Below are 17254 nucleotides of genomic sequence, written 5' to 3' on the forward strand. Positions count from 1 at the left end.
TTAGATTGGGGAGTGACTTTTTTTTAAAGTTTAGACACATTTTCTGTCAAATAGGATAATGGCTCCTGAAAACATGATACAGAAAGGATCCCAACTTTTGGTTGAAACTTTCCTTTTTCTTTTTTGCACAGAGGAGGAAGGGTCAGGGGCAGAAGCTCACAGGAAACATTCCAAGTGTGGACCTTGCAAATACAAAGCGGAGTGTGATGAGGATGCAGAAAACGTTGGGTGAGTTGTGGAGAGAAAGGGATGGGACACGGCTGGAGGTGAGACCTTCCTTCTTCACAACTGGATCATAGGAAGGTTTCGTCTTCTTGCTTTTGTGTATTTTGGGTGTGCTTTTCTGTAGTTTAAAATGTTATTGCTAGTCTAGTTGAATGTTTTCCTGAGATTGTTGCAGTATTTTAGAATGTTAATTTTCACATGAGTTAGTTTAAGCCAATGTTCTCCTAAAACTGCTAACTAAACCACATTGAAAAAACATGGCATTTTCTGTGTAGAGTAAGAAGAAGAGGAAGGATGGATTTATTCAGAGTGCTAATGAAACTTTTCGGATGTGCATAATACCAGAGGTATTCCAAAAGGCCTTTTGCAAATCTTCTCTTGATTGTGTCAGCAGCACTATGAGGCGTAACACTGTTCTAAAGGACTGGAGTCGTGATTTACTAAAATCGTAAAGCTAAAACATACGAGTGATTTTCATTTATTAATTTATTTACTTATGTATGTAAAAGCACTGTGGTGAAAGGTGTCTTCCCCGTTAGTCAGTTGTCAAGAAGCCATCACTGGGTTCTATATCTCGTTTAATCTCCCAGGGGATACTTTATGCATTTGCAAGCAAATGTGCACATGTATTCTTTTCTTAAAAAATGGCATCACAATTCTGTATCCTCTTTAAAAAATTCTTACTTCTATCCTGGTACTGGAGCTTGTGCTCTTTCTTGGCTTTTTTACTCGTGACTGGCACTCGACCACTTATCCTATGCCTCCAGCCCAGCTTTATGCTGGTTAATAGAAGATGGAGTGTAGTGGACTTTTCTGCATGGGCCGCTTTTGAACTCTGATCCTCTAGGTCCCAGCCTTCTGAGTAACTAGGATTACAAATATGAGCCACTGATGCCTCGCTCCTATTAAGACATTTTTATTGTAAAACGGATGTATGGAAAGGTTTTAAAGCATCTACATTTAATTTAAGGAATACCTGTGCGCCTACTTCCTGTTGTGCAAACTAGAATACTCCTGTATTTCCAGTACTGAGTTTCAACGTCACCAGGGAGTGAAAGGACTGTAAGTGTGACTCTTAGACAGAGCTTGCAATGCAAGAAATGTGAAAGTCTCTGGGTCAGAGTTCGGCTTTTGTTTTTCAGAACAATACCAATTGTAAACCTTACTAGACTGGGGACAGTACTTTGTAGCTTACCCTTTTTTGGTACTGAAACAGTTCTGCGATTTTCTCTCCCATTAGCCACCATTTCTTATTTTACTGCTATCCTAATTTTGCCTATTTATTATTTTTTGATGGATCTGTTTTGCTAGTCCTGGAGTTTGAACTGAGGGCCTTGCTCTCACTTGGCTTTTTTCACTCACAGCTGGTACTCTACAAACATGAGTCACCAGCACCTAGCTTCCCATTGCTTTTTCCTGGGACTTGAACTCAAGGACTAGGAGCTGTCTCTGAACCTTTTTGCTGAAGGGTAGCTGCAGTTCTGGCTTTTTGATCATTAATTGAAGATAATAGTCTCATGGACTTTCCTGCCCAGGCTGGTTTTAAGCCATGATTTTCCCATGTCACCTCTTAAATAGCTAGTATTATAGGCGTGAACCACTAGCACCCAGCCCCAGATGTTTCAATTATTACTCCTTTAAGACAAACACACATTTTGATTTGATGTCCAGTGTAATAATTTGAAATTTATTTTTCAAACCTTATTTGATTTATTAAAAAACAATATTTTCTGTGGAAATGAATATGGCCCTTGAAAAATACAGCAGTGTACAGATCTAACTCTTATTGTTTGTGTTAAAAGTGCAACATTTTATTTCAATATTGAAGCCATTAAGTGTATTATCAATATCCTTGCATACAGAATCTGAAATACTGTTCCTTAGTTAAAAAAAAACAGATTGAATTTTAGGGTACCCATTTCTAGGTGCAAAATTACGATGGTTTTTATGGAGATTTTTGTATCATATTGTAAGGCTTAATACAATTTGTAAAAGAAAGTCATTATTATTTGATTCTCTTTTCTACTCCGATTCTGTTAAGGGGAAAGCAGGGGAAAAAGAGCCAGCCTTTTATTTGGTAAATTGTGATTACAGAGGTTTCACAATTAATTCAATACCTTAGTTTTTGTTTCAGGAATGGGAAAGGTCTTTGGACATTTAATACAAAAAGCATCATTATTAACTTTGGTAATGGACAAGTCATGGTCTCTGAGCTTCAGTGACCTTTTTTGCATTGAGTTTCTTTTAAACTTTGTTTCTGAGCAGCACATGCTAAGATTTCTAGTAATAGCATGGCCTTCCCAAAACAAATTAACTAAAGCTAACCTCATTTTCTTTTGGTCATATAATAAGATTCCTATATTAAAGTATTTTGGAATCTAAGCAACATACACACCAATTAGGTTTTATGTACGTGATTCATCAGGCCAGAAGGTAGGTATCATTCTGGCTGGTAAATGACTGTTCTTAAAAAGCATTCAATAGTGAATTAAATTTTCTATAAGCATTGAAGTTAGGTTTTTAAAAATTCTTTCTTCTTCTGTTCTGTGTGGTGATTTTATCGATGATTTGGCAAAAGTATATGGTATTCTTGTCAAAATTATCTTTCTAGGAGATATATGAAATGGAAGAAGTACAGCCTAAAAAGTTTCAGCATGCTGAAGTATTCTAAAATTGGATTGAGATAAAGGTAGCCTTCTAATCCTGGCCTCCAGAGGATACCCATTGCATGTTTTGCAGATAATACCAACAGAATTGAGTATATTTAAAAACCTCAGCCTCATGTTTGATGTGGTACCAGTAAAGTGAAGGCCAATCCTCTGGGTTTCATACTATCCCAAACAGTTAATCTAATTATTTTTTTCTGTACCGTAGACTTGTTTTATTCTTAACTTCATTCTTAACTTTAACTATGCCATTGGAGTTGGAGGGTGAGCAGAGTAGTTTTGGGGGGTGTTTGGATACTACAACAAATAAGGAATTATTGAATATTTACCTGAAATATTATAATTATCTAGAGGGCAGTCCTGGAAGATATTTTTCACTATTTCATTTAGATTTAGAGGTGAGTTACTTTTGCATAGACATGAACAAAATAACTGAGAAAACAACTTAAAAAAAAGGGTGGATTTTTTTTTAACTGATTCACTGTTTCAAAGGTTTCATTTCATGGTGGTTTGACCCCCCAGGCACTTAAGAAGAACATCATGGTGGTAGTAAGGAACATGTAGAAGAGGATGCTGTTTACCTCATAGAGGATAGGAAGCAGAAAGAAAGAAAGGACTAGAGACCAGACAGAATCTTTAAGGAGGCATGCCCCTGTCTACCTCCCCAAATAGTAATGCTTTCCACCTGTTGACAACCAAACACATTCAACACATGAACCTATTGGGTCATTTCATATTCATGCCATAAGAGGAAGCCAAGAATGAGAATCAACAGGTAGAATTTACTGAGATGCAGTTTCTGGTCTCCCTCCTGGGAAGGAGCTTAGTCAACCATGAAATGTGCTGCCTTGGTGGGTGGGCATGCTGTCCAGCTAAGCAAATGCTCTAGAAGGGGCTATGGAGTCATAAATAGCACTCAGAGGAATCCTGAACTGGATATAAGATTGGGAATAGATGGTTTTGTCAAGTCCTTTTCAACATTATAATTCTCTCACTGTCGATTTAAATACAGGAATAGGACTAAATGTGTACACTTTCGCTCACACAGTTGGATGTTATTCTCTCAATTCATCTGTATGCCCTTTTCTAGGGATTGAACACTAGGCATGCTATGTCTTTTATCTGAGCTCCACGTTCTCTGATTAGCCCACATTGATACTGTTGCTTCTTCCAACTCTTGTTTCCCAGGAATTAAATTTTTTATTATACCAGTATGTTTTTCTCGTTAGTTTTTTTGCTTTTGTTTTTGCAAGACCTGAGGCTTGAATTCAGGGCTTGGGTGCTGTCCCTGAGCTTCTTTTGCTTTAGACTTAGTGCTCTACTACTTTGAGCCACAGCTCCACTTCTGGCTTTTTTGTTTGTTTCTGTGTTTATTGGAGGTAAGAATTCCATGTATTTTTCTGCCTGGGCTGGCTTTGAACCTCAGCCCTCAGATCCCACCCTCATGAGTGGCTAGGATTACAGGCATGAGCCATTGGCACACAACTGTGAATATTGTCATGATTTTAATATTTTCTGTTAATTTAAATTTCACTTATGAAATATATCAGATAGCCAGCCATACATGAAAACTTACATGTTTGGTTCAGTGAACAAAGTGGAAACTAGCTTTTTGTGAATCATACCTCTCAAGTCAAGACCTAATGTTCATTGCTGTAACTGGTGTGTGTGTGTGTGTGTGTGTGTTGCTTTGGCTATGGTTTCAACAGTTTCAATCCATGGTCACTTGGCCCCATTGCTGTGGGCCTGTGAGGCAGAGTATTATGATGTAGAGGGCATAAGTGGAGTAGAGCTGCTCACCTCACAGTGTCTGGGAAGCAGAGAAACAGAAGCGGGCACAGCCCTAATGTACTTCTAAGTCCTACCTCCCTAGTTTTTTTTTTTTTTTTTTTTACCACATTCCAGTAGTGCCATCAAATTATGCATCATCAAAAGTCAGAGCCCTTATGATTCACCCACTTTTCCAAAGTCTTCCCCCAGCCCCAACACAGCTGCATTGAGAAATAAGCTTGGAACACATGAACTATTTTAAGATACCTCCTACCAAAGCTATAATATTTACCAATGCTTGAGGATCCTCTTTGTCCCCTTTCCAAATCCACATATGATGCATTGCATTTTGTGTAAGGCATCCCCTTTTGCCCTGTGGTTTTTTTTGGGTCCGGTCGTGGGGCCTGAACTCTGGGCCTGGGCGCTATCCCTCAGCTCTTCAGCTCAAGGCTAGCGCTCTACCACTTGAGCCACAGCACCACTGCCAGCTTTTTTTTCCCTCTGCTTATGTGGTATTGAGGAATCGAACCCAGGGCCTCATGCATGCAAGGCAAATGCTCTATCACTGAGCCACCTTCCCAGCCCCTTGCCCTGTGGTTTTGAGGACTGGATGCAGGACATGTTCCTTGCTAGGCAAGTTGTCTACCATTTGAATCATATCCTCAGCCCTTTTGTTCTGTTTTGTTTTGAGAGAAGGTCTTGCTAACTTTGCCTAGACTGGCCTCAAACCTATTTTCCTGCATCTGCCTCCCCAGTAGCTGAGATATAGTCTAGTCATGCACTTACAGTTTTACCCTGTAGGATAGTTCCCACAGTATGGTATCATTTGTTTTCCAGCTGATTTTGAATTTTATTCGAATGAAATCACACTCTGCATGCTTCTTCACCTTTTATGTAGCTTCACATAGGTTTGGTCAATTTACTTTAACTACATGTTGGATTTAACATGTTGAATGTTGGTACCACATTCTTTTGCAGGCCTTTTTGTATTTTAGGTAGACTTTTGTACGGTTTCTAGTCTTCTGTTCTCATACCACTGCTCTTGGTGCACACATGTAAGAGATATTTTTAAGGACCATACAAATACCCAAATTGTTAGGCAAGTACAAGTCTAGCTTTTTATGGCAATGCCTCTTTTCTGAAGTGGTTGTACCAGTAGGCTCTCTTACCAGCATTTGCTTCTCATCCTTGATACTGTCTTTGTTCAAAGTTTTACCAAGTGTGGATGCTGTATTTTTGTGGTCTTAATTTTCAGTTTCATGATAATTAAAACATTGAATGCCTTTTCACATATACTGACCATATATGCTATTTAATTTTAATATTAAAAATATTCTTCCCTCTTCTGTATTGGTTACACATCACTTGAAAAACTGACTTATATTTATGTATTCTGGATGCTTCTTTTTGGCCTTATTGGCTGGCTGTAATTATCTTTTTGTTTGTAGCTTAGTTTTTTTCCTTTTTTTAAAATATATTTTTTAAGATACTGTACTTACATGAGTCAGGTAATGAATACATTTCCTATTGAGCATTGTTACTCCCTGCTTTGTTTTCCCCCTAACATCCCTTCCCTTACCATCTCCCCAATTTCTTCCATCCCCCTTCCCAAGCTGTAAAGTTCATTTTCAACATAGTGTCTTGTACATTTCATTGTTATAATGGGTCAACCTGTATTCGTATTTCAGCATTTTGTTATTTCCCTTCCCCTCCCCAAATTAGAAAAATGCATATACAAGATTCAGGGCACTGGAATCAAATACAGTGAAAACAGGGGTTATACTATGGGGAAGAACATACAAAAGAAACAAAAAAAAAAATCACACAGTACATTATAAGTACATTAAAAACAACAACAACAAAGATAAAACCTCTTATGTCCCTATCTTGGGGATCATTTTGCTTAGCATCATCTTATATGGTCATATGAACATAGTTTTTGACCTTTTCTGCTTGTCCTAGACATATACTAGTTATTGCAGATAAGGGAAACCATGGTACCTATGTTTCTTTGGGCCTGGCTTACTTCACTTAATATGATTTTTTCCAAGTCTTTCCATTTCCTAACAAATGGGGCGGTGTCATTCTTTCTGATGGAGGCATAGAATTCCATTTGTGTGTGTGTGTAAAACCACATTTTCTTGATCCATTCATGTACTGAGGGGCATCTGGGTTGGTTCTGTATCTTAGCTATGGTGAATAATGTTGTGATAAACATACCTGTGCTGGTAGCTTTAGTAGGGCCTTGTTTGTGATCATTTGAGTAAATGGCCCAAAAGTGGGATTGCTGGGTCACAGGGGAGCTCTATGTGGAGTCTTTTGAGGAACCTCCATATTGCTTTCCAAAGTGGTTGAACAAGTTTTCCCTCCCACCAACAATGCAGCAGGGTTTTGGCCACATCCCCTCCAGCATCTGTTGTTATTAGATTTCTTGATTATAGCCATTCTTGTAGCTTAGTTTTTATTCTTTTGATAAGACATTACTTATTTCCAAGTCATATTTATCAGTCTCTTATGGTCTTCAAAGACTTTCTGGCTTTATCTTTCATATTTAGGTGTTTAATAAAGCTAAAGGATTTTATTTTGAAGAGTTCATCAAGAATTAAGGAGTCTTCAGATACATAGGAAAACAGGGTAAACAAATGGATATACCTTGTAACACTGTCTTCAAAATGTCTAACTTTGTTTAATCTTTTCTCCTCTGCATACCCTTTTCTGGGGGACCTATTTTAAGTAATTTTCACACCAAGTTTTTTTTTTACCTGCAGAGCTTTCAGTTTTACTATGATTTTATCTGCCTGATGCATGGGTTACCCAGAGGTATTTCATTGTAGTTTATCAACTTTTGCTTTATAACTTTTGAGTCCATCTTCAAATCTCGAGAATTATTAAATCTTCCCAGTGAACAAAATGTTTTGTTATTATGAAGGGATTTTCTTTTTTATCCTTCTTGCACTGTAGTCTTATCTTTGATATTAAATATAACTATGTCAGGCATGCTAGCTATCTCACTATGCTTTTACTTTCCGTTTTTATTTCATTATATCTTAACATGTGTCATAAAAGCAGCACACAGGTTTTGTAATTTTATCCAGCCAGTCTTTGTCATTTAGCTAGAAAATTTCGTCTACTTAAACATAAATATTTAAAAAATTAATTTACTTTATTGCTATATAAAAGTGATACATAGAGGGATTATAATTCTATGATCAGATCATGATTGCATTTCCTTTGGCTTTACAGTGTTTTCTGTTCCTCACTCTCCCAGTACTTCTCTCCCATCTCCACCCATGAGTTACATGTTCACTATCATCTGTGTCCAGTGAGCTTCACTGCTGTACTTTTTTACCCTTTTCCCCCTCAAGTTCTGTACCCTCCCCCACACCCTCCTGAAGATAGACTCTTGAATATATCATATATAAAGAAAAGACATAGTCATCAAACAAAACTTAAAAATCTTGGAGTTCCTTTTGATGTATTATTTTATGTAAATATGAAGAGGCGTGTAGACATTGCGCCTTTTTGTTTCTCTCCTGAGAGTATCCTCTTTTTTCTCATTGTATGTTTCTAGAATTGATCATATCCCAGTGTCTTTTAGATCTATTTCTGCATGTCAGAGAGAACATGCACCATTTGTCTCTCTGAGCTTGGCTTACCTCATTTAACATGATTTGTTCTAGTTTTATCCATTTCCCTGCATATGAAATTATTTTATTATTACTTAAATATATTTTAAGTACTGATACATTAACTTTTTCTGTTGTTTTGTACTTTTTTTCTTGCCTTCTCTTTGTTTCTCTTTGCTTTGTGTGTGTATGTGTGTGTGTGTGTGTTTCTCACTAGTTATAAAGTTACTGATTATTCTTTTACTAGTAACCTTTGAACTCTTAACATATACACTCAACTTATTTCCTCTTAAAGCTTATTACTGCCTTCTCTTTAGGCATTGTAATTTCAGCACCTTTAAGTTTATATGCTATCATTTTAATTTTATTTAAAAAACTTTATTTATTTATTTATTTTTTTTTGTCGGTCGTGGGGCTTGAACTCTGGGCCTGGGCGCTGTCCCTCAGCTCTTCAGCTCAAGGCAAGCGCTCTACCACTTGAGCTACAGCGCCACTTCCGGTTTTCTGGTGGTTTATTGGAGATAAGAGTCTCACGGTCTCTCCTGCCCGGGCTGGCTTTGAACCTCGATCCTCAGATCTCAGCCTCCTGAGTAGCTAGGATTACAGGTGTGAGCCACCAGCGCCCGGCTTATTTAAAAAACTTTAAACACAATATGGTTATCATCTTATCTGATCAGTATTTTGGTAATATTACCTACATATTTCACCTTTTTTTTTCATCTTTTGTGCATATGTGTTTATGCCTGAAACCTTCCTTTATAGGATCACTTTTCTACTGCATTTAAGGATACAGGTTGACTCACTGTAACAATGAGACACTATGTTGAAAACGAACTTTACAACTTCAGGAAGGAGGTGGGGAGGTGGGGAGGGAAGGAACAGTAAGGGGAAAACAAAGGAGGGGTAGCAATGCTCATAGGAAATGTACTCTTTACCTTACTCATGTAACTGTAACCCTCTCTGTACAGTATCTTTTTTTGTTGTTGTTGGTTTTGGGGCTTGAACTCTGGGGCCTGGACGCCGGCCCTCAACTCTTCAGCTCAAGGCTAGCACTCTACCACCTGAGCCACAGTGCTACTTTCGGCTTTTCCTGCTCATGTGGTGCTGAGGAATCAAACCCAGGGCCTCACGCATGCGAGGCAAGCACTCTACCACTGAGCCACCTTCCCAGCCCCGTCTGTACAGTATCTTTACAATAAAAAAATATATTAAAAATGAATTTTATTTAAGCACTCTAGGACCAAAACCCTCTTGTTTTTACTTCTATTTTTAAAAAATTGTGTACTGGTACTGGGATTTGAACTTAGGACTTCATGTTCTGGCTTTTACTCTTTTACTCTTGACACATGTTCTACGATTTGAGTCACACTTCTGGAGTTTTGCTGGTTATTGGGTATATGAGTACCTTGTATTTGTCTCAGACTGGCTTCAAACCAGAATCCTCAGATCTTAGCTCCCTGAATAACCTGGATTATAGCTGTGAGATACTGGTGCCAAGCAAGTTTTAATTTTTTTCTGAATTATTTTCCCCCCTCATTCATAAAAAAGATTTCTTTCTATATAGATTTCTAGTTTATATCAGCACATTGCAGATACTAGTTCCCTGTTTTCAAGGTAGCAGTAGTTTATCTTTATCATTTCTTGTGAAGTTTACTTTTCCTTCTTCTTGCCTTTTTAGTGTTATTTTTCTCTTCTTTCTGGCTGTAAGAATGATAGTCTTTTTATTTATTTATTTTTTAATTTTATTTTTGGGTCCAGTCATGGGGCCTGAACTCTGGGCCTGGGCACTGTCCCTCAGCTCTTCAGCTCAAGGCTAGCCCTCTACCACTTGAGCCACAGCGCCACTTCTGGCTTTTTTCTTTTTGGTTATGTGGTGCTGAGGAATCGAACCCAGGGCCTCAGGCATGCAAGGCAAGCGCTCTGCCACTGAGCCACCTTCCCCGCCCAGTCTTTTTTTTTTTTGCTTATAAAAATTCAAGTACCATATTTCAGTGTGTGGGTTCTTTTTATTTTGTGTGTGTGGTCCCTTAGCAATTTTGCTCAGGTCTAGCACTCTGTCACTTGAGATACTGCTCTGCTTCTGGCTATTTTGGTTCTTAATTGGAAAGGAGGGTTTCATGAACTTTCCCTGGACTAGCTTTGAGCCCCTATCCTCAGATCTCAACCTCTTGAGTATGTAGGATTACAGGCATGAACCACCAGCGCCTGGCAGTGGGTTCTGTTTTTTAAAAAAAATTATTTGGAATTTGTTGGGTTTCATAGAAATTTAGATTAGTTTTAGAAAATTTGAAGAGAAATTGCTTGGACTGTTTCATTCTCTTAACTCCTAGGCAACGCTGGATTTTTCTTATTCCTTTTGACTATTCTCCATGTCTCTCAAGGTATATGATCTATGTTTCCTGGCTTTGCTCTGGTGTGAGCAATTTCCCCAGTCTTTCAGTTCACTGACTGTACTTTAGCTTTCTCATCAGCTGTTACATCTTCCCACTGCTTCTAGTAATACATTATTTATTCATGGATGGTCTGTTTGGATCTCTGTGTGTATGTGTAAGGGAGAGAGACAGAAGAAGAGCCGGGAAAAGAGAGAGGGAGGAAGGGGAAAGATAGAAAAGGGCGCAGACGAGAGAGAGAGAAGGGTTGGGTAGGTAGGTAGTGTGGTATTTTTTTTCTCAGAATTGTATCTGTGGAGAAGGGACCTAAGGTACAGTTGGGTTTCTCTAGAAGATTCTCTGTGGGTCTTTTATTTTCCTAGGACTCCTTCTAGGCCCTTGATCTTTTATATTTGAGGATTTTTTTTGAACAATCAAATAGTATTTTAAGTTGTAGTTACCCCTGTGAGGGCTGGCTCTGTGGTCTGTGGTTTTACACTCTGAGGAGATCTTCTTCCCTGTCTTCAATGCCATGGCTGGGGTATTCTTATACTTACTTTCTTTTGATTCATATAATTCCTTTGGAATATGGTAAATCATTTGCAGTTAACCCACATACTGAGAGTTACAACTTTTTGAAGGTGTGTCAGTGTTATTTGTCTCCTGTTCCCAGAGGACTACAACCCAGAAATGTTGATAATTGAATTTACTCAGTTTGGCCAGTGCCTTCAAGGTGAAAATCAGCTTGAGAGTACTCAGTTGACCTTTCTTTGTACCTGTCTTCATTTAACTTCTGTTCTGAATATTCTTGGCTCTCTTAGCAATTAATGAATGCATTTAAAAGGATTTTTAACTTTATTTTTAAAATTTTATGTTTTGGTGTTTTGAAGCCTGGTAAAACCAGGCTGGTCTCAAGCGTAAACCAGAGTGGTTTCAGACTTGCTATATAAACCATGTTAGACTTGAACTCCAAATCTTGTTTATCTTCCTTACAATTTCTGGGTTTATAGATAGGTGTGTACCATCATGCTCAGTGGGAGAATGCTTTTTAAAATGATTAATCCAGGTTTTGTTTTTTTCTTCCCAGCAGGAAGGTTAATAAAAGTTCCTAACTGGGCACCAATGGCTCATGTCTGTAATCTTAGCTGAGATCAATTTGAAGCAAGCTCATGTTAGAAAGCCCTTGAGAATCTTATCTCCAGATAATCACTTACCCACCCTCCCCCCCAAAAAAAAGCCAGAAGTGGAGCTGTGGCTCAAGTGGTATTGTGCTAGCCTTGACTGACAAAGCTCAGCAGGCCCTGAGTTCAAGCCCTAGTACCAGCACCAAAAAAAAAAAAGAAAGAAAGAAAAAAGTAAAATGCTTCCTAGCCCAACATGTTTCAGGAAACAGGAGAATCTCTCTCTACCTCCCTCTTTCCCTCTCTCCATCCATCCAGCTAGACATTATTGCCTTGAACTAACTTCTCTTTGGTGCAATGTTCTATTCTCAGTGCATCTATACAGGTAGATAAGTAGCTAGAACACTAATCTTCTTGATTACTTAATAAGTAGACATGTCATATCTACCTCTGTGTAACAGATCAGTAAAGATAGACTTCAAGGAAGACTCTGGAACAAATCTAGTGATTAGTTGGGGACTAGGACTTAGATTAATGACTTTTGATTGGTCACATAATTCCATTTTTTTTTTTTTGATGTTGTTGTTGGCTATGGGGCTTGAACTCTGGGCTTGGGAACTGCCCCTTAGCTCTTCAGCTCAAGGCGAGAGCCCTACCACTTGAGCCACAGCGCCACTTCTGGTTTTCTAGTGGTTTATTGGAGATTAAGAGTCTCACAGACTTTTCCTGCCCGGGATGGCTTTGAACTGCGATCTTCAGCTCTCAGCCTCATGAGTAGCTAGGATTACAGGAGTGATCCACCTGGGCTTGGCTCATTCCATGTTTTTTAACCGTGCTATTTTGCTTTGTATTTAATATTGTCAATGTCTGATAGCTCCTGACTATTTGATTTAGATATGACAATTCTAGAGGAACCCTTAGAAAAGTAATATGTAGATGAAATTATTTCTAAATTCTCAATGGAAAGAAAGATTCAACTGAGAAAGATCAATTTGCTTAAGAGTTCCTTAGTAACATAAAGCAAAATACTGACTTCTGTTAAACAGCAGAGACAAAATAACATTTTTTTTTTTTTTGCTACTGAAGCATTGTGTGATAATTTTGTGGTAAACTATTAGTGATTGTTGTCTTTTTCCGACAGGTGTGTGTGTAACATAGACTGTAGTGGGTACAGTTTTAATCCTGTGTGTGCTTCTGATGGGAGTTCCTATAACAACCCCTGTTTCGTGCGAGAAGCATCTTGTATAAAGCAGGAGCAGATTGATATAAGGCATCTTGGCCACTGCACAGGTAAACTCCATTCTCTTCACCTATAGACCTGTTCGTAATAGTATGTGTCTGTTATCATAATTGGTAGCAGTCTGAATTTATAAAATGAAAAGCCTTCAAAATGTGGATCTTTTCTAGCACGGCATGCCTCAGCATTTCTTTTGTTACTAATGGATTAAAAAAAAACATACTTTATCTTCTTAAGATATAAAGCGGGGCTGGGAAGGTGGCTCAGTGGTAGAGCACTTGCCTTGCATGCCTGAGGTCCTGGGTTCGATTCCTCAGCACCACATAAGAAAAAAGAAAAAAGCCGGAAGTGGTGCTGTGGCTCAAGTGGTAGAGCGCTAGCCTTGAGCTGAAGAGCTGAGGGACAGCGTCCAGGCCCAGAGTTCAGGCCCCACGACCGGACCTCCCCCCCCCCCCAAAAAAAAAAAAAAAAAGATATAAAGCATACTTCTTGGTTGTTTATTTAGTTCCTCAGCTTATCTGCATGGATCCTAGTGTATCCATCTAAATTAGCTTTCAGTGTACTTATAGTTCTAAGGTGATTTTAAATTTGATAATAGCTAAAGGTTAGCTTATTTTGACTTGATTACAAATAAAACTATGTTTTGGGCTGGGAAGGTGGCTCAGTGGTAGAGTGCTTGCCTTGCATGCATGAGGCCCTAGGTTCGATTCCTCAGTACCACATAAGCAGAAAAAGCTCAAGTGGTAGAGCACTGCTCTACAGCTGAAGAGCTGGAGGACAGCGCCCAGAGTTCAGACCCCACAATTGGCATAAAAACAAAACAAAACAAAACAAATAAAACTATGTTTGCCATGCATTCCTAACTGTTCTTTTTCTAGAGAAAAATAGTTTGTTTTCACATGACCTATTTTGTGATTGCAATTATATATTGTGTTTATATACAAGTGGACTAGGATTGTATACTTTTTAACTCTACACCTTCCTTTCTCCCTTGGTAGCTTACTAAAGGGATATATTTTAATCAGAATTAAGGGCAAAAGTTCCTAAAATAAAGTTTGGTACTTTATCTTGGTGGTGAATTATTTATGACACACTGCCTACCTGATTGCAACACCTCTAGGCTGAGCTACCAAAGAATACCCAAGAAGCTTATCAGAGAACTTCCAGGAAGGGATGATGGGGGAAAGATAGATGTAGAGATTTCTTTTGGCTTTGATCTTGGAATATGATTTATTTCATGTGGTAGAATTTAGATCTCAGGTGGGAGGAATAGCTTAGGGAAGTCCTCTTCTGAGGAACTGCTTACACGTTTGCATGGAATGTCAAGTTCAGAGCAGTTGGCCAAACTTAAGAATTTTAATTGAAATTCATATGAAGATTTAGATGATTTCTGCCTGGTTAGGCATTAGTTGTTATTTCAGTACCATCAATAATTTTCTAGCCAGGCATCGGTGTCTCATGCTTGTAATCCTAGTTACTCAGGAGGCTGAGATCTGAGGATTGGGATTCAAACCAGCCTGGGCAAGAAAGTCCATGAGGCTCTTATCTCCAGTAAACCACCAGAAAACTGGAAGTGGTGCTGTGGCTCAAGTGGTAGAGTGCTTGCCTTGAGCCCAGGCCCAGAGTTCAAGCTCTACTACTGACCAAAAAAAAAATATTTTTTTTCTGTCTACCTCCCTAACCTCCCTATATCTTTCCTCCCAATGTATTAGAGGCTGAAACTTGTGCCTTCTAGCTGGTATTGTGGGTTTTTAAAAAAAATTCCCATTCCAGATGCAGTTCACAAATTAATAAAGTTATTTGATGACACAGCCAAGATTCCATATTCATCTTAACTTGATGTTTCCAGGAAAACATTCATTGTTCCTTGGAGAGAAAGTATAAAATAACACACAGCTCAGTGCATGTGTAGTTTTAGCTTTGACAGGAAAGACTTTTTAAAATGGGTGAAATTTGAACTCTGAGGTCCAAATGATATGAGACTAGTATGCAAAGAACATATCTACCTGGGTTGCACTGAGGTCTGAGACAGAAAAGGGACAGCTGTTGAAGAGAATGGTAGAAATGCTTCTTTAGTGTGTCATACATCAAAGCATTATGTTGTACATGATAAATTCACACGATGTTACCTATCAACTTACAGAAGAGAGAATGGTGGAAAATGTGAGTGGATAAAGTGATAGAAAGTACAGGATGTCCTGGAGCATTTGGAATAATTGGGAGTTCCACTGTATGACCGCCACTTCGTATCTGTTTGATTTAACACTGTTTTCTTCTTACAGACACAGATGATATGAGTTTGCTGGGAAAGAAAGATGATGGACTGCAATATTCACCAGATGTAAAAGGTACTGAATCATGATATTTCTAAATTTTGACCAACTACAGTGGCTCATGCCTGTAATCCTAGCTCCTCAGGAGGCTTAAGATCTGGATGATTATGGTTGAAGCCAGCCCACGCAGAAAGGTCTATGAGACTACATCTTTGATTAACCATCAAAAAACCCCAAAACTATAGGTTAAGTGATAAGAGTACTAGTTGAAAGGGAATAAACTTGAGCCAGAGTGCAGAGCCTTGAGTTTAAGTCTCAATCCTGGCACACATGAAAAGATACTCTAATATAGAATCTACTATTAACACTTCCTCCCATCTGTGTCCAGCTTGGTGACCCTTTTCCCTCTGCCTGGAAGTCTTTACTTCATTCTCTGACCTCCTATTCATGTTTTTAGTCTCAGCAGTGGAAGGCATTTCTTTTTGGAATATATTCTTTGACCTTCAGCTTAGATTAGGTGCCTTTCTTATATCCTCCCCTAGCTGAGCATTCATCTACTCTATTATAATTTATTTTTAACTCATCCCCTGTAGGCTAAGAATTCTGCACAGACAGGATGACAGTACTTGTCATCGTCACTCTGCATCACTAAGCCTAGCAGATTATCTAGCACATAAGAGGATGCTCTACACATTTCAGTACAGTGGATGTGGCTCTAGTGATAGCATTTATTTGCACAAGTCTTACATCTAGTTAAGTTAAAGAACAAACTGGAATCCAGGTCTCTTGACCTCATTCTGTTGCACTTTCCCATTTGACATTTATACACATTAATTTGATCCTTGCAACTACTGTCGTAAGAAGTAGCTGAGACTAATGCCAGTGCTACTTAACCAACATAGGTCTAGATCTTAGATCTTTGGACTATCTTTGAACAATCTAAGCACTTGGGAGGTTTAACTACAAGTTTGAGAGGTCAGCCTGGGGTATATTGCAAGTTCCAGGGCAACTTGAACTATATAGCTAGACCTTGTGTCAAAAAACCAAGCGTTAGCTGGGGCACTGGTATCTCACACCTGTAATCTTAACTACTTAGGAGGCTAAGATCTGAGGATCGCAGTTTGAAGCCAGCCCAGTCAGGAAAGGCTGGGAGACTCTTATCTCCGATAAACTACTCAGAAAAATCCAGCAGTGATGCTCAAGTGATAGAGAACTAGCCTTGAGTATAAAGAGGCTCAGGGACAGTGCCCGAGTTCAAGCTTCAGGACCAACAAAACAAAAACACTAAGTGTTACGGATTTAGTTCAGTGGTATAATGTTTGCTTAGCATGCATAAAATCTTGGATTTGACCCTGAGTACTAGAGGGAAAAAGTGTGATCTATCTCAATACCCCTGATTATTTTATGTTGTTGTTGTTTTTAAAGTAACTTAAAAAAATCATGTGAATGATAATAATACCATCTCATAGAATTGCATAAAATTTAAATAGGATAATTTATCAAGTATTTAGAACAGTGTCTAATACAATTTTTAAGTATTCAGTAATTGTTAAAACTTTTTTAAAGTGTTATTATAAAAATGTTTTATAGAAGGGTTACAGTTATATAAGTCAGGGAATGAATACATTTCTCTCTCTCTCTCTCTCTCTCTCGCTCACTCGCTCGCTCGCTCTTGGTTGTGGAGCTTGAACTCTGGTCCTGGACACAGTCCCTGAGCTCTTCAGCTCAAGCCACAGTGCCACTTCCGGTTTTCTGGTGGTTAATTGGAGATCAGAGTCTCATGAACTTTCCTGCCAGGCTGGCTTTTAACCACAATCCTCAGATCTCAGCCTCCTGAGTAGCTAGGATTACAGGCATGAGCCACTGGCGCCTGGCATGAGTACATTTCTTTTTGGACAGTGTCACCCCTTCCTTTGCTCTCTCCCATTTTTTCCCCTCATCTCCACCCACAAGTTGTATAGTTTATT

The 17254-nt window shown here is 38.6% G+C and overlaps 1 protein-coding gene across 1 annotated transcript in view; it reads left to right on the forward strand.

Moving 5' to 3' along the window:
- Positions 1-17254, forward strand: part of Tmeff1 (transmembrane protein with EGF like and two follistatin like domains 1) — an 82249-nt gene that overhangs the window by 42012 nt on the left and 22983 nt on the right. The window contains exons 5-7 of the mRNA XM_042698232.1: positions 132-228; positions 12919-13067; positions 15297-15362. Coding sequence (XP_042554166.1) covers positions 132-228; positions 12919-13067; positions 15297-15362 — 312 coding nt within the window. The remainder of the gene's footprint in view (positions 1-131; positions 229-12918; positions 13068-15296; positions 15363-17254) is intronic.

The sequence above is a fragment of the Dipodomys spectabilis genome, unplaced genomic scaffold (genome assembly GCF_019054845.1).
Source record: "Dipodomys spectabilis isolate Male_0828 unplaced genomic scaffold, ASM1905484v1 ptg000006l, whole genome shotgun sequence".
Lineage (NCBI taxonomy): Eukaryota > Metazoa > Chordata > Mammalia > Rodentia > Heteromyidae > Dipodomys > Dipodomys spectabilis.